The 21,501-nt window shown below is 49.9% G+C and overlaps 1 protein-coding gene across 3 annotated transcripts in view; it reads right to left on the reverse strand.

Moving 5' to 3' along the window:
* Positions 1-221: 221 nt before the first annotated feature.
* Positions 222-21,501, reverse strand: part of CPSF1 (cleavage and polyadenylation specific factor 1) — a 39,810-nt gene continuing 18,530 nt past the window's right edge. For all 3 annotated transcript variants that reach the window (XM_083621830.1, XM_083621831.1, XM_083621832.1), the window contains exons 17-38: positions 19,536-19,631; positions 19,287-19,397; positions 18,005-18,146; positions 17,576-17,754; positions 15,694-15,830; positions 13,925-14,099; positions 13,621-13,827; positions 11,503-11,592; positions 11,225-11,368; positions 10,876-11,028; positions 10,590-10,706; positions 10,365-10,455; positions 9,179-9,263; positions 7,921-8,062; positions 6,249-6,401; positions 5,237-5,413; positions 5,058-5,124; positions 4,651-4,698; positions 4,141-4,296; positions 3,224-3,353; positions 2,118-2,256; positions 222-440 (exon numbers count right to left, since the gene is read on the reverse strand). In XM_083621830.1, the coding sequence (XP_083477956.1) occupies positions 393-440; positions 2,118-2,256; positions 3,224-3,353; positions 4,141-4,296; positions 4,651-4,698; positions 5,058-5,124; positions 5,237-5,413; positions 6,249-6,401; positions 7,921-8,062; positions 9,179-9,263; positions 10,365-10,455; positions 10,590-10,706; positions 10,876-11,028; positions 11,225-11,368; positions 11,503-11,592; positions 13,621-13,827; positions 13,925-14,099; positions 15,694-15,830; positions 17,576-17,754; positions 18,005-18,146; positions 19,287-19,397; positions 19,536-19,631 (2,787 nt within the window). In that variant the 3' untranslated portion in view covers positions 222-392. The remainder of the gene's footprint in view (positions 441-2,117; positions 2,257-3,223; positions 3,354-4,140; positions 4,297-4,650; positions 4,699-5,057; positions 5,125-5,236; positions 5,414-6,248; positions 6,402-7,920; positions 8,063-9,178; positions 9,264-10,364; positions 10,456-10,589; positions 10,707-10,875; positions 11,029-11,224; positions 11,369-11,502; positions 11,593-13,620; positions 13,828-13,924; positions 14,100-15,693; positions 15,831-17,575; positions 17,755-18,004; positions 18,147-19,286; positions 19,398-19,535; positions 19,632-21,501) is intronic.

Genomic DNA, 21,501 nt, shown 5'->3' on the forward strand with positions numbered 1-21,501 from the left:
ATAAAGCGGGATATCAAATCCAAACACTTCTTCTCTTGGAACCACTAAACCCTGGCAGGCGGTCTCAAACATATGAAGCCGTGTCATTCACCTGCTTCCTCAACAGCAGCAATGAGTGGCAGCCAGCCTCTCTGTACTACAACCCCCGCCACCCACGCATGACACAAGATCTTGCCCATGCAGCTCCACAAACTGGTAGCCCAATCACTGCAAGTTCACAATTTCTTTACAAATCCTTGCCAGTTTTATAAAAACACATAACTGATAAAGAGTCCTGTAGCCCAGTCAGGAAGACATTACAAACATTGGGGTTCCAATGGGGGGGCAGACAGGGAGGCTGGGCCGCCCCCTGCAGCCAAATCGAGGGGTGCAGTTGCGGGGAAAGGGAATCCTTAGAAATGAGCTGTGACGCGATCGATCTCCAGCAAATCTTCCAGGATCTGTAGACAGAAGGGGGGAAAGAGGGTCATTAGGAATTGCCCAGGAGGGAAATTTCTCCCTTGCAAGGAACTTCCCCTTGAAAGGCGGTCTTCTGTTATGGCACAGATCCCTTAGCCCAGGGGTTCCCAATTAGGGGCCCATGGGGGTCTGGGGCACCATCCCTTGCCAGGGACTCACTTATCTTGTTAATTGCACAGTGAAAGCCACAATAGTGATCCATGGATCACCCAGCCTCTGCTCGTGACTAGTGCTTGCTTGCTGGAAGGGGAAAAACTGGAAAATAGTTGCTGGATGGCAAGTGAGCTGGGATTGGGCACAAACTTCTGACACAGTTTCTTAGGGCTCTTGGAAGGGAGGAGAGAGAGAGAGAGAGAGAGAGAGAGAGAGAGAGAGAGAGAGAGAGAGAGAGAGAGAGAATGCAAATAGGTTGCTCCACGGGGCAGGTTCACATTATTATTATTATTATTATTATTATTATTATTATTATTATTATTATTATTTAAGGGATCCCTTCCCCTTGTTCCCTACTTTTTAACTGAAAAGAACTTCTAATTGCTTTCAACAACTATCAGGTTTTGATGAGTCTCCCACTGCTTGGAATTGGGTTTTCAGTGAATCTTGCCTGATGAGTTTGGGGGTTCATGGTTCATCTTGGAAGTCCAACAGGGGAAATAGGTAAGCAAATTGCCACTAGGATTAGCACAACAGCTCGCCCTCTGATTATTTAGTTTAGCGTTAGAGCTGGGCGATTCTTTGTTTTCAACATTGTGATCTATCAGCAGCTAAATACTAGTATATGGTGATATATCACAATGACTGGAATTTGTCTCGGCTGCTTCTTCCAAGATACATGGCCCAGCCCTACACGGGGAGCGGATCCGGATGCCTCTCAGGCTAAAGGGCGAGCCGAGGAGTATTGATCCTTCACAGAACTGCTCAGTTGGCGGGGTGTGTGTGGAAGAGGCCTTCCCATTCCCCAGCTGAACAGCTCCAATGCCTCAGAAGGCAGCCTGCACCCCAGCTGAAGGAGCCCAATGCTTCTCTGGTTTGCATATGAGCAGGAGAAGCATTGGGGCTCCCTACAGCTGGGGGGAGGAGCACTTTAACGGAGCCCCCCCCATCACCGGCTCAGACAAGCCAGCAGCAAGCTGGGGGCTCCGTTAACTGCTCAACCGAGGGGAGTGGAAACTGCGCAGTACAGCAGTTTCACAGAGCCCCCACCCTGCTGCTATCTGGCTTTGCAGAGAGTTATCAAAATTTTCAAAAGTAGGGGGTCTGTGGCAAAAGAGGGGGTCCTCTGTCATTAGCTAATTGGGAACCACTGCCTTAGCCAACCCTGACAGGCCACAAGAGCCACCTGGGGGTGGAAGAAGCCCAAGCAGTACAATAATAACAGCTACAAATCCAGCTCAGCACAAGTGATTTATGCTCCTGATAAAAACTAAAGGATTCCCTCCCTTATTTCCTGCAAAGGCTGCTCTCAAGGCCGCTTGGGTTGAGCTGCCACCCAAGCTGTTTTGCAAGGAACGCCGCAGAAAATCCCTTGAGACAGAGGCTGGCTTTCTCACAGCGCAGCAGGCACACAATGCGCACCTCGTCTGCTCTGGAGCCGGAAGCAGCCCCTGCCAGAGGAGGTGACCCTTGCCTTCCTGGCTCTTCGCCCCCACCCCACTCACAATGTCCGGTGTGGTGCCGATTTTCTTGGCCAGCTCGCTGCGCTCCATGGTGCTCAGGTAAAGGTAGCGGTTGAGCAGCTCCCCGTCCAAGACGTTGCGCACGGCGTTCTGCAAGATGCGCCGGTCCATGTGCAGCATCCTAAGGAGGGGCAGGAGGAACGTCGTGAGAGGAGTGCTGGGGTCCCTGCCTCATTCAAGCACTCCAGCTCTGGCAGGCAGCAGGAATGGTGATGGGGTTTGTAATCCTTTAACCAGGGGTCGGCAACCTAAGGCCCATGGGGGTCATTTAACCGGCCCACGAGCTGCCCCCAAATCGAGCCGCCTGCTCGGCAAGTCCCTGTGCGCTGCACTAAACTGGCGCAGTGCGGGGACTTGCTTCCATGGTGCCGGAAATCACATCTGTGCAGACGCCAGAAATTGCGGGTGCGTGCGCAATCCAGCCCACGGAAGGATCTCTGTTGAAGTGAACCAGCCCAGGTGAGGTAAACCTTGCCGACTCCTGCCTTTAACTAATACTACTACTAATAATAATACTAATAATAATAATAAATTATTTATTATTTCTACCCCGCCCATCTGGCTGAGTTTCCCCAGCCACTCTGGGCGGCTTCCAATCGAGTGTTAAAAACAATACAGCAATAAATATTAAAAAACTTCCCTAAACAGGGCTGCCTTTAGATGTCTGCTAATCTGATCTTATGTGTGACCCATAACCCAGGGGTGAACTTGGCAGCCAGCCTGCTTATCCCACATGTGGACAGACAAGGTCTTCTGCTCCCCAGCCAAGTCACCCATTGGCTCTGAAACAGTCTCACGCTCTCCCTGCGAGGCCTATATCCCACCAGCCCTCCCACGGGCAGATTCTGCTTGCAGGAAATGGTGTGGAAGGCGCAGATGCCAGAGTGGCCCATGGCGCTCTGCAGACAGCAATATGTGCAGAAGGGGACTGCAGAGCCAGGCTCCCCTCCCACCAAACATAGGCACATAAATGAGACTGTGGGTGGCTCTTTCCTCCCCTCCAACAGCGCTGCTCCCCAAGGAGCACACAGAGGGGGTCAAGCAGGGGTAGAGGGACTTGAAGAGGCAGGACCCCGGGAACAAGCTACCTGAAGGCACGCGGGTTGAGGCCGGCATGGTGGGGCAGCATCGTGGTCAGGGCGTTCTGCAGCATCAGCAGGCGCCGGTAGGTCTTCTCTTGCATGGGCAGCAGCAGCCCAATCCCTCCGTCAAGCGTGGCTGGAGGGGGGAAGAAACACCACACCCCCCCTTCAGAGTTAAGGCTCAAGCGGGTGCCTTTGGCTCAGAGAGCATGGACACGTTTAGCCACCTGGATTTCCCCTCTCACATAAGTACACCATGGTTTGCACGTAATGCCAAACCGTGGTTTGTTAGAACACCCCAGCCCAGGAGACTTAACCATAGTTTCTGTTCCGGCAACAAACCACCATGTGAGGCCATGATTGACCGTCTCTGGCTTCTCAACCTTGGCTTATTTTAACTACTGGTTGGTATTATTTCTGAAGCCCACAGCCTTGCTTTTGCTTCAACCATCGTTCGGACAGCCAAGCCCAGCCCAGCCCAGCTGCTTGCTGAGCTACAGAGGAACATGGAGCGAACAGCTGGGGGAGGAAACCAAGCTGTGGAGAAACAACCCATGGCTGCTTTGTTTGTCTGTGAGATGACTTGTGCCTTGCTGAAGAAACCATGGCTTGGCATTAAGTGCAAATGTGTCAGCAAGCTCTTGAATGGGAAACTCAAAATGTCACAAGGGTAGGTAATTTCGAACTCATTCCCAAGGCATAAAATTGAACTGTCTTCACACAAATGTAAAGTCCTTTCCTTCTTTATATTCAGTTGCCAACACTCAAAAATAGAATTCTGGATTTTACAACAAAATCTTCCCAGATTTTAACATCTTAGAATTTGAAATTCTAAACCTGAAACGCAAAGAGGCTGCAGGCTCAGTTCCCTTCGACTCTGGCCAAGATGACTCCCCGGGTGTCTCCTTCAGAGGCCCCCTTACCAAACCAGGTGATGTGCTTGTTCTCCCACGCAATGGATTTCTTGGTGGGCCCCTCCATGGCCCCGCGGCACGGGGTCCTCCAGAAGGCGTTGACGTGGGCTCCCACGTGGAAATCGGCCCTGCGGAGGAGGCGCATCCCCCCAAAGCTTTCCTTTGCTGGAGAGAAAAGCAAAGAGGTGGGAGGGAGGGAGGGAGACAATGATCCTTCGCCTCTGGGTGCTGCTGAACTACAACTCCCATCAGCCCCAGCCGAGGGGTGTCTGGAGGGCACCAGACTGTTGAAGGCGGCTCAGAGGCCATGTGGTATGTGGGACAACGTAGGGGCTTGAGCCGGAGATCCAGAGACAGCCCACCCGGCCCAAACATCTCTTTCCAAAAGCCCCAGCACTCCTTGCCAACAGGAAGCCCCAAGATTCTTGTTCCCTGAGACTAGGAGTCAGCTGAGTGATGGGAAACAGGAAGAGGGACAGATCCAATCTCCCCAGAACAAAAGACAAACTTTGATCTCACCTTCCGGCAGATACATGTAAACAAGGAGGTTCCGGTCCCTGTCAGACACTGCAAAATAGAGTAAAAGAGATCAATGACGTAGCCTGACGGTGCCAGAAACATAGCTGTCCCTTGCTTGGGGGCTTTTAAACAGAGATTGGATGGTCATTTTGGCTGTGATTCCTGCATTGCAGAGAACTGGACTAAACAAACCCTTCCAATTCTATAATTCTGTATTTTGGCTTGTGCCAAATCCAGGGAAAAGGGTTTGTGTTGTTCAAAACACAGGTGGGCCACCACCTTGTAAAGCCTGGACATGGGTCTGAGTCTTCCCCAGCCCCCAACACCAGCATCCTGGGACAGAGCCAAGGCTGCTGGAATGAACCCTCCTGAAGGGGCTCCCCCAATGCCACGCTCAGGCTGCTCACCAAGAAATCCCAGCTGAGCGTTGTCCACCATGAAGTCCACACTGTAAACTTCCAGGGGTTTGGCGTCCTGGAGGCAAGAGAGAGGGAGAAGTCAGCCAGGTGGGGCAGGGCTCAAACAGGCCCATTCTGCCCTGCCCGCCCCCCTGCCAACCCTCTAGGAAAGGGTCCACGCCCCATACCCTGCTGACGAGGGAGAGAGTCTTGCTCTCCTCCTGGTAGCGCAGCAGCGAGATGCTCTTCATGAGGTCAGCTGCCAGGATGAAGTTCTTGACGCTGATCATCTGGTGGATATAGAGCTGCGTGTCGATGAAGGCCATGCCCGTCAGGTCATTGTCCTTCAAGCTCCATAGGAAGATCTGCAGCAGGGAGAGAGACCAGGGCTCAGCCCAGGCAGGGGGCAAGGGGACAGGAAAGCCCTTCTCCCCACCTCATCTCTCACTTCCCATTTATTTGCTTACTTAATTTCTATACCGCCCTTCATCCAAGGATCACAGGGCCGTTTGCAATATAAAAACTCAAAAATGCACAACACAGTAGCAGACAACAACACAGATGATGATCACAAGGTCTGGGTTGGTTCTTCTCCCCATCTTTCTGTTGTACCATGTTGCTGATGCCTCAAGTTCTGGTTTTCAGCAATTCCTTCTCTAAACCACAGAAAGCTCACCTTGCCAGCCCTGCAAGGCACGTCTGCATTCTAACCACCCCTTTTGATTTGCACTTTATCTTCATTCTGCAAAGCACACCCTGGAAAACTCTCTGAAACGTGGTACAGAAAGCTTTTACATAAAAGCAGTAATAGAAGAAGAGGTCTCCTTTCCAGACACCCCCAAGTCTACATTCTATAAAGAGTCCACGTCGCAGAACCATCTCCTTGCAGCCTGGGGGTTACTATCCTGTTTCAACTTGAGGCGCTCAAACTACCTTCCGTAACTTCCCAACTTCACGGGCCAACATCATGCACACAAACACACACACAATATTATGAATTAACTCAACAGGAATAATTGCAGCTCCCTGACGGCATACTCATAACCGCCTACATAAGTCAGAATAACCTACACTGAAAGGGTGACAGAAGCTTTCACCCCAAGGATGGCTGCGGAGTGTTTAGGAGCAACGAATCCACATTCTACACTGAATAAGCCCCCGAGAGCGGCATTCCGCCCACCTCTTCTAGGCCCTGCTCACCTTCTGGCCAATGGCCGACACCAGGTAGCCGTTGCAGTGGCAGAGAGCAGTAACAGGCCCCTTCTGCTCCTTCTCGTACAACACCTTGAATTTGTTCTTGGTGAGGGGCTGCCCAGGCTCTGGAACCACTTCGATGATGTCCATGATCAAGATCTGAGGGCAGGGGAGCAAGGAAGGGAGAGTCATCCTACATAACCAGGGCAGCTTGGCTTTGCATTGCTAAACTAGAAACATCCCCTTCCTCTGTTGCAAGCTGGGAAACCAGGGACTTCTTGCAATAAACAAAATACTAAATGAGAACTGCAAAAATGTAACTGTGTTCATCAGTATAAGGTGCCATCGCAGCAGGTAAATGATTCCAGCGTCACATGGCGGCACACTGAGTGAGTGGATTATTACTATAATTTACTTTTTCAATTAGCTGGCACAGAGCAGAACTTTGCCTATTCACGACTATTCTGTTTTTGAGCCTTCAGGTCTTTGCCTCACTTCTCCATGCATCCGCTGTAGAACCCAGAACACATACAAGACCCTCTTCAGAGCACAATGAAAAACCCTGGAGGTACAAACAGAGTTTTCTAGCCCCAGTTCATAAGTCTGTGTGATGCAGCAAAAAGGCTAATGCTATTCTAAGCTGCATCAACAGATGAAGGGAAGTCATAGCCCTGCTCTATTCTGCCTTGGTCAGACCCCACCTGGAGTCCCGTGTTCTGGGCACCACAATTTAACAAGTATATTGACCACCTGGAACGTGTGCATAGGAGGGCAACTAGGATGATCAAGGCTCTAGAAGCAAAGCCGTATGAGGAACGGTTGAAGGACCTGGGTATATTTAACCTGGAAAAGAGGAGTGAGGGGATATGAGAGCCATCTTCAAATATCTAAAGGGCTGTCACATGCAGGAGGGAGCAACCTTGTTTTCTCCTGCTCTGGAGGGTAAGACTTGAACCAATGGATTCAAGTTACAAGAAAGATTCTGACTAAACACCAGGAAGAACTTTCTGATGGTAAGAGCTGTCTGATAATGTAACCGTCTCCCTCGGGAGGTTGTGGACTCTCCTTCCTCAGAGGTTTTTAAGCAGAGTTTGGGTGTCCATCTGTCATGGATACTTTAGCTGAGATTCCTGCATTGCAGGGGGTTGGACTAGATGACCCTCAGGGTCCCTTCCGACTCTACAATTCTGCAATTGTGTTCCTTGGATCCTGATGCCGCCACTCATCCCAAATTGGGAGAGGCTGCCAGCAAAACACGCAGTTCGCCAGATGGATGAATGAGTCCAACGTGTCCAAACTGGGGAAATCTGGGAGCCAGTGTGGTGTAGTGGTTAAGAGCGGTAGTCTCGTAATCTGGGGACCCGGGTTCGGGTCTCCGCTCTTCCACCTGCAGCTGCTGGGTGACCTTGGGCCAATCACACTTCTCTGAAGTCTCTCAGCCCCACTCACCTCACAGAGTGTTTGTTGTGGGGGAGGAAGGGAAAGGAGAATGTTAGCCGCTTTGAGACTCCTGAAGGGGAGTGATAAAGCGGGATATCAAATCCAAACTCCTCCTCCTCCAAGGACTGGGCCTGTGAAGGCAGCAGGCAGGAACTGTGGGAGAAGGATGGGTGGAACTGCAGAAGAAGCCCCCAGCTGTGTTGCCTCTTGTTCAAGCGCCCAGCGTTGTCTGACTCACCCGGCCCCTGCAGGTCACCTCCTCGCCCTGCATGAGGCAAGTCCCCACGGCGATGTAGCCCTTCAGGCCCGAGACGGTCTCCTCGCTCTTGAGAGACACGGTCTTCATGCAGGTCACGTGCTCCCACTCCTCCAGGTCGATCCTGCAGATCGAAAAGAGGCAGGAGAGGTTGGAGGGGGAGCCAGGCCAAGCTGCCTTCTGGGTGCCCCAATAATAATAATAATAATAATTTTTATTTATAACCCGCCCTCCCCAGCTGAAGCCGGGCTCAGAGCGGATAACAACAATAAAAGTATCACAACATTCTAAAATCAATTCATTTCAAAATCAATTCAAATCAAATTAATGGCAACCATTGGGCTAGAGTTCTATGAGGATTACCGAAGGAGGGGGTCAGACTGTGCCTTGGCCAAAGGCCTGGTGGAACAGCTCCGTCTTGCAGGCTCTGCGGAAAGATGTCAAGTCCCACAGGGCCCTAGTCTCTTGTGACATGGCGTTCCACCAGATCGGGGCCACGGCCGAAAAAGCCCTGGCTCTGGTTGAGGCCAGCCTAACCTCCCTGTGGCCTGGGACCTCCAAGATGTTTTTATTTGAAGATCGCAAGGTCCTCCGTGGGACATACCAGGAGAGGCAGTCCTGCAGGTATAGGCCTTTAAAGGTTAAAACCAGCACCTTGAGCCTGATCCTGTACTCCACTGGGAGCCAGTGCAGCTGGTACAGCACCGGGTGAATGTGATCTTGCAGCGGGGACCCCGTAAGGAGTCTCGCCACAGCATTCTGCACCCGCTGGAGTTTCTGGGTCAGTCTCAAGGGCAGCCCCACGGAGAGTGAGTGCAGTCTCTGCACCAAGAGAAGGCAGCCTCTTCCCCTTCCCCAAGACTGAATGAAGCACCCTTAGCTGGGGCTACTGTGTTTTTCTCTTCCTTAGTGGGTTATGCTAGCTGCTGTTCTGAATAATGCTTTTTGTAGGGTAGGGAGGACTGGGGAACTAAGTGGGTAGTGGCCCAAAAACCTTGGGGACCACTGAACTAAATCTTTCCAGTTCTGCTTCCAGGACGCATCTGAATGGCCCTTGAAGGCAAATGGATGCTGGACCAGGTGGTCCTTTGCTTTGATGCAGCAGCAGCCACCAGGCTCTCCTGATATTCCACACCTGGAACCCAACCAGGCACCAGATCTTCCCCACCTGCCGCTGCCTGGGAAGGAGCTTTCTTGGGCTTCTGCCGCCACAAGCCCAAGGGCTGAGCACCCTCCTCACCTGGTGTTTGGAATCGTCTCCCAGCTGACCGGAGAGATCAGCTGGATGGAAAAGGCCTCCTGCAGCGGGTGCATGTAGCGATCATCTGGAGGTGGGGATCAGAGAGAGAGAGAGAGAGGGATAAATAGGTATGCAGCTGGCATCACCATCAGACCCAGCTGGGCAGGAGGGGGGCACAAGGGGCCATGGCTCATCTAGGAGAGCTCACACCTGCTTTGGCTGCCCAAGCCTCCAGCATCTCTGGGTTAAGTATCAGGCACCAGGGGATGTGGAAGACCAGTATGTTTCCAAGCACAATTCAAAGTGTTGGTGCTGACCTTTAAAGCCCTAAACTGCCTCGGTCCAGTATATCTGAAGGAGAGTCTCCACCCCCATCATTCTGCCCGGACACTGAGGTCCAGCGCCAAGGGCTCTGGTGGTTCCCTCACCGTGAGAAGCAAAGCTACAGGGCAGAGGGCCTTCTCGGTGGTGGCACCCGCCCTGTGGAACGCCTTCCCACCAGATGTCAAAAAGAACAACAACTACCAGACTTTTAGAAGACATCTGAAGGCAGCCCTGTTTAGGGAAGCTTTTAATGTTTGATGCATTACTGTATTTTAATATTTGGTTGGAAGCCGCCCATAGTGGCTGGGGAAACCCAGACAGATGGGCGGGGTATAAATATATTATTATTATTATTATTATTATTATTATTATTATTATTATTAATTATTATTATTATTAGTATTATTATTAATTTATTATTATTATTATTAATTTAATTTATTACTATTATTATTATTAATTTATTATTATTATTAATTTATTACTATTATTATTAATTTATTATTATTATTATTATTATTATTATTATTATTAATAATAATTTTTTATTATTATTATTATTATTATTATTATTATTATTATTATTATTATTATTTCCCCACCTTGAGACCCTGGAGAGCGACCACCAACCAGAGAAAGCAAGAGTGAGCTAGATGGAACAAGTCAGATTGCCTTGTTCTGGAGGGCAAACCAAGGGGTTGGGTGGCCTTTTCCAGTGGGGGAGAGAGGATCCAAAGCCCATCTCCCTCTATCTCACAACCCAACCTCAAGACCTGCCCAGCACAAGGGGCTGACTCTTCAAGTCAAAGACCTCTCCTCCGCAGAGAGAGACGGCATTTTCCAACAGCTGCGAGCCACCCACCTCGCTCGATGGTCTCAAATTCCTTCTCCTCGCCCGTCATGCGGGGGATCCTGGTGCAATGGTTGTTGATGCTGGTGGCCACCGCGTAGACCTGCCGGAGGGAGCAAACTCATTAAGGCATTTGGGGGCGTGAGTTGAGCAGAAGGCCTTGTTGTGACAGTGGAGGACTCCACTTCCCCACCACCGATAAGGCTCTGCTGAAGGTCCCGCTCCACACAGCCCTACCTTGGACTCCACGTGGTAGGATACGTAATGTGCAGTGCAGCGCAGTGGGATCTTCCGGACGGGCCACGGTGCGTCGTAGGAAAGGTAGGCAGGCAAGACGCTGATGCGCAGCTCCCCCTGTAGCAGAGGACACAGACAAGGCCTTGTTCTCACCTGTGGATACATCTTCTCTCGGCAGCAGCAGCTCAGGTGCAGAGTGAGCTGCCTCAAATGTAGCAGGCAGAAGGCAAATGAAAGAAATAAGGCAGGCATCCCATCCAAGCTTCTGTCGCCAGGCCAGGCCTACCTGCCGGTTGAAGTAGAGGAAGCCCTTGGGGCAGTTGACGTTGTGGAAGGGGGCAAAGGACTCAATGGGCCCGTCTATGGTCATGGGGTGAAGGCGTAGGGCCCCCCGAGACGTTACCAGCAGCCAGTGTGGGGAGGGGCCACAAATGAACACCTGGGAAGAAATGCAAACACAATCAGGACCTGGGGCTGATCATGAGCACAGTCTTCTCCTGCGCCAGGCCAGTAGTGGCTGCTCTGGCAGGCAGAGGTTCCACAAAGCCTCAGGAAGAGAGCGTCCTTGCCCAACTCCCCAAAGAGAAAGGCTTCTCCTGAGAATCTCCCAAGGAAGACTCCTCCGCGAGACTCACCCCCGAGTATCCATAGATATCCTCAAAGTAGCGGAACCGGGCAACCCGCCCCCTGGCAGCCCCCAATTCCTCTCCACCCACGCCGTCCGGCTTCTTCTTCGACGGCCTGGGCTTCTTCTCCCGGAAGTTAATGTTATGGGGAACCTGATTGGAAGGGAAAGGGCGTCAAAGGGCAGGAGGAGGTCAGTGGGGAAGCCTTCCCTTCGAGTGCAGAGGGAAGCCTGCAAGGGAGACTGCAGCGGTCCAGTGGCCTGGGGAGAAGGCAGAGTGGCTCTTACCTTCTTGAACCGCACTTTGAGGTTGGTCTGGCCCAGCTGAGAGCCGTGGTTAAAAGCTTCGTAGATGAGCAGCTCTTGGTCCACGTGGACCTGTCAACAGGGTGGAGAAATAAAGTGAGCTTCAGCCTGTCCCTTGGCTCACTGCATCAACAGATTGAGCACTCTCAGGCCATGGGGACACAGCTCATTGCTGGGGCAAAAAGAACCATAGCGCCAAGGCCTTGCCATGACCCCGCCTTGTAGCCCTCATGGTCCTCTAAGCTCCTGGATCCTTCATCCACAGACCTTGATTACAGCAGCTGTCCCATGGTATTAACTCTCCCCTTAGGGAAAATAATTTGTAAAAGCCAGACAGCACACACTCTTGCTATTTCCCCCCAGGGAGGGAATGCCACAATCAAGGTGCTGTTGCAGAGAAGGCCCCACTACAGGGAGACCAGAGCTGAGCCTGAGATGACGATGCTGAACGCTGGATAACCTCACACCGACAAAGGCAGTCCTTTAGGCAACAGCATCTCAGACACCAGTTCGGGCTTTAAAGGTTTAAACCAGCACTTCCAATTAGAATCATAGAATCATAGAGTTGGAAGAGACCACAAGGGCCATCGAGTCCAACCCCCTGCAGAGCAGGAAACACCATCAGAGCACTCCTGACATATGGTTGTCAAGCCTCTGCTTAAAGACCTCCAAAGAAGGAGACTCCACCACACTCCTTGGCAGCAAATTCCACTGTCGAACAGCTCTTACTGTCAGGAAGTTCTTCCTAATGTTTAGGTGGAATCTTCTTTCTTGTAGTTTGGATCCATTGCTCCGTGTCCGCTTCTCTGGAATTATCCCCACTGTAGGCTCAGGCACCAGTAATGTGAGTCTCAACCGACCAAGCAGCTTCCAGGACAGGGCAAGGTAAGCACTATGAATTAGACGCTCAACCCTGCAGGGATGCTGATTGGTCCTCCTCAGTATGAAAGCCCTGAGCCCCAGGTGTGGTGGGGAGGGTGGTGCATCAGTGGATGTCTCCCTCAGTTCCTCCCACAAGATCATTAAGAGCAGGGAGGGAGCAGACGCAGCGAGTGAATGACAGCTTAGGGCAAAGGGTCTCGGGAGCTCTCCAGGTGTTGCTCGACTCCAGCTCCCACAAACCTCAGCTGCCAGCGTGGTCAAAGATGATGTGAGTTGTAGTCCAGCCACATCCAGAAGGCCATTGGCTTATGGTTTCCCCGAGTATGATTGCTGGTGGAGAACGTGGGCATCGATCCTGTTATCCCTCAACATGCCAAGTGAGAGATAGCCACATGTGTGTTGAGCACTCAAGGGGTGGGGATCAGAAACACACCTTGTAACATGATCACGGAAGAGCCCAGGCATTCCCAAGAAATTGGCTCTCTCCCTCCCTCTTCCTGCACCAGACAAAAAGCAATTGCACCTACCGTATTTTTCGCTCTATAAGACGCACTTTTCAACTCCTAAAAAGCAAGGTGAAATGTGTGTGCGTCTTATGGAGCGAATGCAGGCTGCACGGCTATCCCAGAAGCCAGAACAGCGAGAGGGAGCTGTTTTAGCTTCTGGCTTAGCCATGCAAAGCCTCCTGCTGCCCTGCGGAAGCTTCACGCGGCTATCCCTGGCTTTTGCGGGAGGTGGGGGAAGGGACAGAGTGCGTGGCTCTATCCCTTCCCCCCACCTCCCGCAAAAGCCCCCAAGAGCAACGCTCTCTCGGTGCGCACTGATCCCGCTTGTTGTCCTGGCTTCAGGGATAGCCCCGCAAAGCCTCCTGAGCGAAGAGAGAGGAGCGCTCCCTCTTTGCTCAGGAGGCTTTGTGTTGCTTTCTTATTTTCCTCCCCTAAAAACTAGTTGCATCTTATGCTCAGGTGCATCTTATGGAGCGAAAAATACGGTACTTATTGCGCAGAAACCATTTGCCCCAATATCACCATCACTTGAAGCCAGGGGCCAAACTTGCAGAAGGGCTGGTGTCTGGAGTATCTGTACCTGATTTACTGGGTTTCCTGCTTGGCTGCTTTGCATGTGTATCAAAATGTCTACGTGCTTCAGATCCAAGCAGACGGGAGACACAGATAACTCTGCGCACAGAGGACCCCCCCACCCACCCTCGGAGCTCACCAGCAGGTACGGCCGGCTCTGCCGATTTCCCAGGGCCACCAGCAGCACCTCCTTGACCAGCGGCATCTCGGTCTGACGGACCACCTCCTCCTTCTTGGCCTCGCCCTGGCTGGCAGGCTGCCCGAAGGAACTGTCCACCAGCACCCTCTGCCCCATGGGGAAATTCTTCACCAGGAAGACCAGGCGCCATTCAGGCAGCTGGTAGATCTACACGAGAGAGAAAGAGGGAGAAAGTAGCAGGGGCCAAGAGGGACCCGGCTGAGACTGGCTCACTCCCGCTGCCCCGGGCACTGCATGGCCTCACCTCCATGGCACCGTTCTCCCGGACCAGCACACACCAGTGAGTGGGCTCTGCCTTGTACTGGTGAGGATCCCTGTCGGCCAAGGGCAGGCTGCAGCGGCGCGGCTCCTCCTTGGTGGGGCTAAACAAGGTGCCGGATTCACCGTACAGCATTTCTTCCTCATCGTCTATTGTGTTGCTGTACATGGGAGAAGAGAGGAGGAGGAAGGCAGTTACGCTCAAGACACCTGGGCAGCTGTTGCAAAGCCTGATCCAAGAACGGGCCCACTCACAGCAAGATTACAGTGCAGGTCTCAAAACTTCTGTAGGCAGCACATGGGCCCAAAGCTTAAATGAAGTCCCAGATGGAGCATCACTACAGGGTTGAACAACACTGAGAGCCAAAGAAACTGAGGGCCGGCTGAGAATTTCTCCTGCTGCTGTCCTCACAAGTAGGTATCTGATTCTTTACTCAGGATCTACACAAGGTACCGTATTTTTCACTCCATAAGACACACTTTTTTCCTCCTAAAAACTAAGGGGAAATGTCTGTGCATCTTATGGAATGAATGAGTGGTCCCTGGAGCCAAGTTGCCCAGGGGTGAAAAGCAGATCATGCTTTTTTTTTTTTTTTAGAAAGAGGGAAGGGGGTATTGAAACGAAGCGACTGAGCAGCTGATCTGCAAGCGATCAGGAGGGAGATAAGAGACACTAGTGATAAAGGAGGCTGCCTGGGAGGGGGGGGAGGTAAAAGCACATGAATCCTCAGGATTTTTGCATTGGGTCACCCCAAATTCTCCATCAGATCACATAGCATGTCCATGGCTATAGCCTGCACCCAAAAAATCACACATCCACTGTTTCGTGGGGCCGCAATGGCACAAAAATGTGGTTACAAAGCACGGATGCACCTGGATTCTCAGGATTTTTGCATTGGGCTACCCCAAACTCACTGTCAAATCACATATCATATCTGTGGCCACAAAAATGAACCACAAAAATCATACATCCACTGTTTCGTTCAGAATATTTTTTTCTTGTTTTCCTCCTCTAAAAAGTAGGTGCGTCTTATGGTCAGGTGCGTCTTATGGAGTGAAAAATACGCTACTTTGAATCCTCCCATCTCCTCACTGAGCACACCTGCCCCAATTACCTGAAAGAACAGGTGTGATAGTGCAGGCTGTAGCTTGCACCATGAGAGGTGAGTAAGGCAAGCAAACCAGCCAATCCAATCCCTACTTCCTGTTAAGTCGGTATTTCTCAAACTTGGGTCTCCAGCTGCTGTTGGACTACGACTCTCATCATACTTACCCACTGGTACTACAAGTTTGAGAACCCCTGTGTTAAGTGAATCGCCGTGACCAAGTGGATATCTTTATTTTCCTCTCGCTGTCTCTACCCGACAGTCCTTTAACCTGGATGAAGTGGCCCAGCCTACGCCCAATACTGGGTATGATTAGGACTGCAGCCTAATTTATCTTCTAGCATGACTTATATACAACATTTTCACTCCCCCTTTCAACCTTTTAAGCAATCGGAACAGCGGAGTACTGATTAAGTTTCTATTTCCTAATTGCTGGGTTCCTAAGACGAACTTTTGGCCCTTCCATGCAAAACTAGTTAAGCAAACTACCCCTTTGTACTTTTACACATCCAATGTACCTCCTACGCAGAAAAGCCTTAAAAACCCAAAACAACCATCTCACAACCCGTATTTTACAACCCAAACTCCAACACAAAATGGCTAAATCCCTAGCCCTTCCCAGAGTTCTTCGCCATGCCTCAAGACCCACCTGATATCCTGGATGGGAGCCTCAGATTCTGACTGAGTCCTCAAGGAAAGCTCGTCCCGGGAGCTGGATGGATGGCTCTCAGTGGTGAACATGCCGCTGACATCCCGGTATACACACAGCGCAATCACCTTCGATTGCTGGAGGGGTGACAACAGCTTGCCTCAGAGCAAGACACAGGATGACCTGCTCTTAACTGAGCAGCGTGGAAGCAGACTCAGAATCTGGTTATGCCAAGAACCTCGGCTGAAAGCAGACTGTGCACATTCTTTGTTAGAAGATCCACTTTTGGAGACCTCACTAATAAGCTATGCAAACTGAGCAAACGTGAATTTTTTTTGCACAATGTCTTCTGCTACTGCTAGCCAAGAAGGGGTGATAAAAGCCCCTGCACAGAGCCTCACCGTGCCAGGCACTGCTCTGTGTTTTCAAATGTATCTCTGCAAGTTAACCATACGGGTTATAATAATTATAATAAAATATTTATACCCCGCCCTTCCCAGTTCAAAAAACCGGGCTCAGGGTGGCTAACAACAAATTTAAGACAATTGATACAATAAAGAACAGCATAAAATACAGTATAAATCATGAATAACAATAAATTCAGAATTCAAAAATCAATTTAGGGGGGAAATCCATCCAATAAACATTAGATGATCACCAGGGCTAGCTGGCTAAATTAGTCCTACTTGGGCCAGCGAGGAGACCAGGGGAGAATTAGCTGTGGGATCCCAGAGCGGGTAATCTTCATAAAAAGTGGAGGGGGAGGGAAGGAAGGGGAATAAAAGATCAGGTCAGGTTCAAATTGAAAGCCAGGCGGAATAGCTCTGTCTTACAGGCCCTGAGGAAGGAAGTTAAATCCTGCAGGACCCTGGTCTCATGGGACAGAGCATTCCACCAGGTCGGAGCCATCACTGAGAAGGCCCTGGCCCTGGTGGAGGAAGGTTAGGATCCTTTCCTTGTAAAACAAAGCAGATTAGAGATGCCACAAACTGAACCATGGGCCTTCTGTGAGTAAAAAAAATGCTCTGTGGTTGAGCTGAGGAACCAGACACAGGATTTTGAGTTTCTGTGATGAGATGTGACTGCGAAGCCTTCTGTATAACAAGCAGCTAATGTTTGCAGAGCACAGGGTTGAGTCTGGGATCATCACAATGCTGTTCTAAGGGATTGTGGCCCCCTCCTGGTGCAATGGGTCAGTGTGTCTGGCTGTGAACCAGAAGGTTGGTGGTTCAAGCCCATCTAGGGACGGCTGTGGGAAAGATTCCTGCATCGCAGGGGGTTGGACTAGATGACCCTCAAGCTCCCTTCCAATTCTATTGTATGATTCTATGCTTACGGAGGACCTTAAGGTCCATAAAGAGCAACACCCTAGAGGTCCCGGACCCTAAGGAAGTCAGATTAGCCTCAACCAGAGCCAGGGGCTTTTTAACAGTGGCTCCGGCCTGGTGGAATGCTCTGTCTCATGAGACCAGGGCCCTGCAGGATCTGGTTTCTTTCCGCAGGGCCTGTAAGACAGAGTTGTTCCACCTGGCCTTTGGCTTGGAGTCAATTGGATTCCCTCCCCCTTTTTCTTTTTTCCTTTCTCCTCCTGTGATGGAACTCCTATTTGGGGATTTCCCTGGCTTTTTCTGGCCCACATAGGTTCAGTCTGGATAGTTAGACTTGGTGAAGACTTGACATTTTCATCCCCCAAAAAGTTTTTGATTTGAGTTTCTACTGAAATGAGGCTGCATTTTAATGTTGTATTTTAATATTGTTTTTAAGTTGTATTTCAATCAATTTGTTTTATATCGGGTGTTAGCCGCCCTGAGGCCAGTCTTGGCTGGGGAGGGCGGGGTATAAATAAAATTTATTTATTTATTTATTTACAGCTCGTACTCACATGATGCAGCTGCGGCTTCTGCAAGGTGAGCCGGTGTGTCCGGCCCCCGTAGGTGTCACTCTTCAGCACAAACATAGTGACCTGCCCCTCGGAGCTCATGATCACCACGTAGGGGTCGGCCACGGCACAGTGTATGATGGGCGAGCCGAGATCCACTGGGATGAAGTGCAGCTGGTTCACTGTGAGGCAGAGAGACAGGCAGCTGAAAGGCAGACCAACCCCTGCCGGGAGCTCAGGCCGCCCTCTAATGGCCCCCACCCTGGACACCAACCGTCCCAGAATCCGTGGTGCTTTCAAAAGTATGTTTGCTCAAGTCTCTCTCACCAACCTCCACTGTTTCCCTTATCTAGTGATTCAGTTTCTAGGCCAAGGGCTTCTTCCAGGAACCAAGCCTTTAAAACCAAGCTTGAGAGCTCCACCTGTACTCACCCCCTTCCAGCAGGCGGATTCCCAGGGGAGACACCTGGACGATGTAGCGGTTCTCGCCAATGTTGCCGGCATAGACCGTGGGCCCCTGGGTGGCAAAGCCACTGGTGTCCAGCTCCATGATTTCCTGGCCCGTCTGTAGGATCTGAGGGGGGGAGGCAAAGAAGAAACAGTCACACCCATGTTCCCCTTAAGGGAATATTCCCAAGAGGAAGATCATACAGGGATTGCCCCTGGAAAAAGGAAGGTGTGTGTGGAGTCATGCCACCCCATAATTAATATGAAATACTTTATTGTTACTTGTACAACTTGTATACAGTGAGATCACACAAGCACCCCCCACTCAGCTCTCTTAGCCTTAATTCTCCTCGTTTACTGACGCACACCCATCAAACCTGAAAGTCAGCTGCCCTGTTGTTATCTTTTCATTCAGCAGCCTAACAGCCCAGGATAGAAGCTGTTCTTTACCCTGTTGGTGCGACTAATCATGCTTCTGTATCTTCTGCCCGAGGGCAGGAGATCAAGAAAGTGCCGGCCAGGGTGTGAATCATCCCTGAGAATTTCCCTCACTCTCCTGAGGCAACCTTCTTCCGCTATTTCATCCAGCGGATTCACAGGACAGCCCATAATATCTTGTGCTGTATTCACCACCATCTGTAGGCACTTCCTATCAGTTGATGTCAAACCAGCGTCCCACACCGTGATGCAGTATGAAAGGACACTTTCTATTGTGGACCGGTAGAAGGAGACCACCAAACGTTGATTGACATCGTTCTTCCACAATACTCTGAGGAGATGGATCCTTTGGAGCTAGAGTGAAGGGGGCAGAGCAAGTTCCAGCTTTCTTCTCAAAGGGAGCCAGTGGTGTAGTGGTTAAGAGCGGTAGACTCGTAATCTGGGGAACCGGGTTCGAGTCTCCGCTCCTCCACATGCAGCTGCTGGGTGACCTTGGGCCAGTCACACTTATCTGACGTCTCTCAGCTCCACTTACCTCACAGAGTGTTTGTTGTGGGGGAGGAAGGGAAAGGAGAATGTTAGCCGCTTTGAGACTCCTTCGGGTAGTGATAAAGCGGGATACCAAATCCAAACTCTTCTTCTTCTCATGCTGCCAGCCATTGGCAGATCTGTACACCCCCCAACCTCTTTGACACTGCCCACTCGGCTGATCTCCCTCAAAACAGCCCCTTTCAGCTGCCAGTTGCCTTCCCCTTAGTCACTGAAGCACACTCAGCCAAGCTCCAGAGGGCACCCGGGCCCATGCCCAACGGAAAATGCCAGCACTCACCATGGTGGAGTCTTCCCGGCTCAGAATGAGGAATCCGTGCCGCTTCCCGTCGTCAGCAGGCTCTGGTGGGGCCGGCTCCTTCTCTGCACTTTCTCCCTGGGCATCTTCCTCCTGTCAGGAGAAGAGGGTGGCCAGGGATGCTGTCACAGTGCACAGAGCCTCTGCCTTTGTGGGAGAGAGGCTGGAAGGAAAGCCTCCTCCTCCAAAGAAAGTGGCTCAAAGCCCCTGGGAAGTAGAGGCCATACGCACCGCTGCCTCTTCCGTCTTCTGGGGCGAGATCACCGTCCACATGTCATAGCAGCCTGGGAGTTCAAAGGTCGTCACCACTTGAGGGCGGATGCTTTTCTGTTGAGAAGGAAGGAAGGAAGAAATTAGGCAGTGGCTTGGAAACCATACATTGCGAAGATCTCTATTTGAAATATGGGATAGGTATAAAAACCTATTAGAACGTAAAACACCACAGTGGTTATCTCCATTAGAAGCAATGAGTGTGAAAAAGATAAATATGAGCAAGAATTGGGTTACATATGGAAAATTAATACAAAAGGAAGGGAGTAAATGGAAAATGAAACCCTATGAAGAAGTTAAAGAATATGTGAATGATTGGCTGCACTACCGCCAAGTCAATGAAATGTTTAAACAGGAATTAAAGGAAAAAGGATTTGATGAAAAGAAATCAAAATTTGAAATGGAGATATTGAGTAATAAATGTAAAACTTTGTCTAAAATGTATAAATTGCTGCTTGAATGGCATTTGAAAGATGAAGAGGTAAAGTCAGTTATGATACATTGGGCCAAAGACTTTGTGTATAATACACAGTTAAAAGATTGGGAAAAACTGTGGAAAGGATTAAAATTTATTGCATGCAATGCCTTAAAAGAAAATGTGATGAAAATGTTGTATAGGTGGTATATTACGCCTGTGAAATTAGCTAAAATGTATAAAGTTGTTAATAAATGTTGGGAATGTAAAGAAAAAGAAGGAACATTTTATCACTTGTGGTGGGAATGTAAAAAAGTGAAAAACTTCTGGGAAATGATATATAATGAGATGAAAAAGATGTTGAAATATACATTTATTAAGAAGCCAGAAGCATTTTTTACTTGGCACTGTAGGAGATGATATAAACAGAAAGGACTGTAAGTTGTTTTTATATGCAATGACGGCAGCAAGAATTTTATTGGCACAAAAATGGAAGCAAGAAGAACTACCGACAAAAGAAGAATGGAGGATGAAACTGATGGACTATGCAGAATTAGATAAACTAACAGTAAGGATTCGAAACTTGCGGGACCAGAGATTCTCAGAAGACTGGAGTAAATTTACGGACTATTTGAAAAGTAATTGTGATCATGCTAGTAGGTTTGCAAGAAGTTTTGTATGGTGAATTATTTGAAATATTGCAAGAAAGACAATGAGGAGAATTATTAGTTAAGGATATTAAAGGTAATATGAAATTAAGAAATGCATAATAAGTGACAAATAACGGAAAATCATCAGAGGCATTGACGGAAGTCCAAAAATATTGTATGATTCTTGGAATTAATAAGTTAAAAAATTAATAAAAATGTGTGTGTGTGTGTGTGTATGAAATTAGGCAGTGGCAGACTTTGGGCTCCCAAGTTTCAGTGGTGCCCAGTGCAATGTTAAAATTCAACGTTCCCCATCTCTTTAGCTATGTTCTACAGCATTGTTGTGGTGCCCCTTGCAGCACGGCACCCAATGTGACCGCACCAGTCGCGCCCCCCTGAAATTAGGGTTCTGGCACTCAAGGCGGGGTCCCCAGCAGTTGTACAATTTCTGGGCAGGTAAACCAAGTATGCACCTCAAAGGGCCTGTTTGTCTCACTGCGTGGAAGGGAGATCCGTGAGGAAAAATAGGCCTGGTGTGAAATAGCAGGTCTTGATTGGCTAAAAGATTGGAAGTGGAAGTGGAAATATTGAATATGAGCCAAGCTAGAAAATATGATACGAAGGAAGCTGAGAAGTCAGGCACTGGAAGACTTGAAGAGCCCTCTGAACAACTGCAAGACAGAGGGGTAAATGCCGAAATGGTTGTTCAAAGCTGGAACACAGCTGGGCACAGTAGCAGGCCAAAGTCTGGAGAAGACCACAAAGGGACTCAGAAGCTGAACTGTCAGAAAGTTCTTCCTGATGTTTAGTCGGAATCTCTTTTCTCGTACCTTGAAGCCATTGCCCTCCAGAGCAGGAGAAA

The sequence above is a fragment of the Podarcis filfolensis genome (assembly GCF_964270895.1).
Source record: "Podarcis filfolensis genome assembly, chromosome: 7".
NCBI classification, from domain to species: Eukaryota; Metazoa; Chordata; class Lepidosauria; order Squamata; family Lacertidae; genus Podarcis; species Podarcis filfolensis.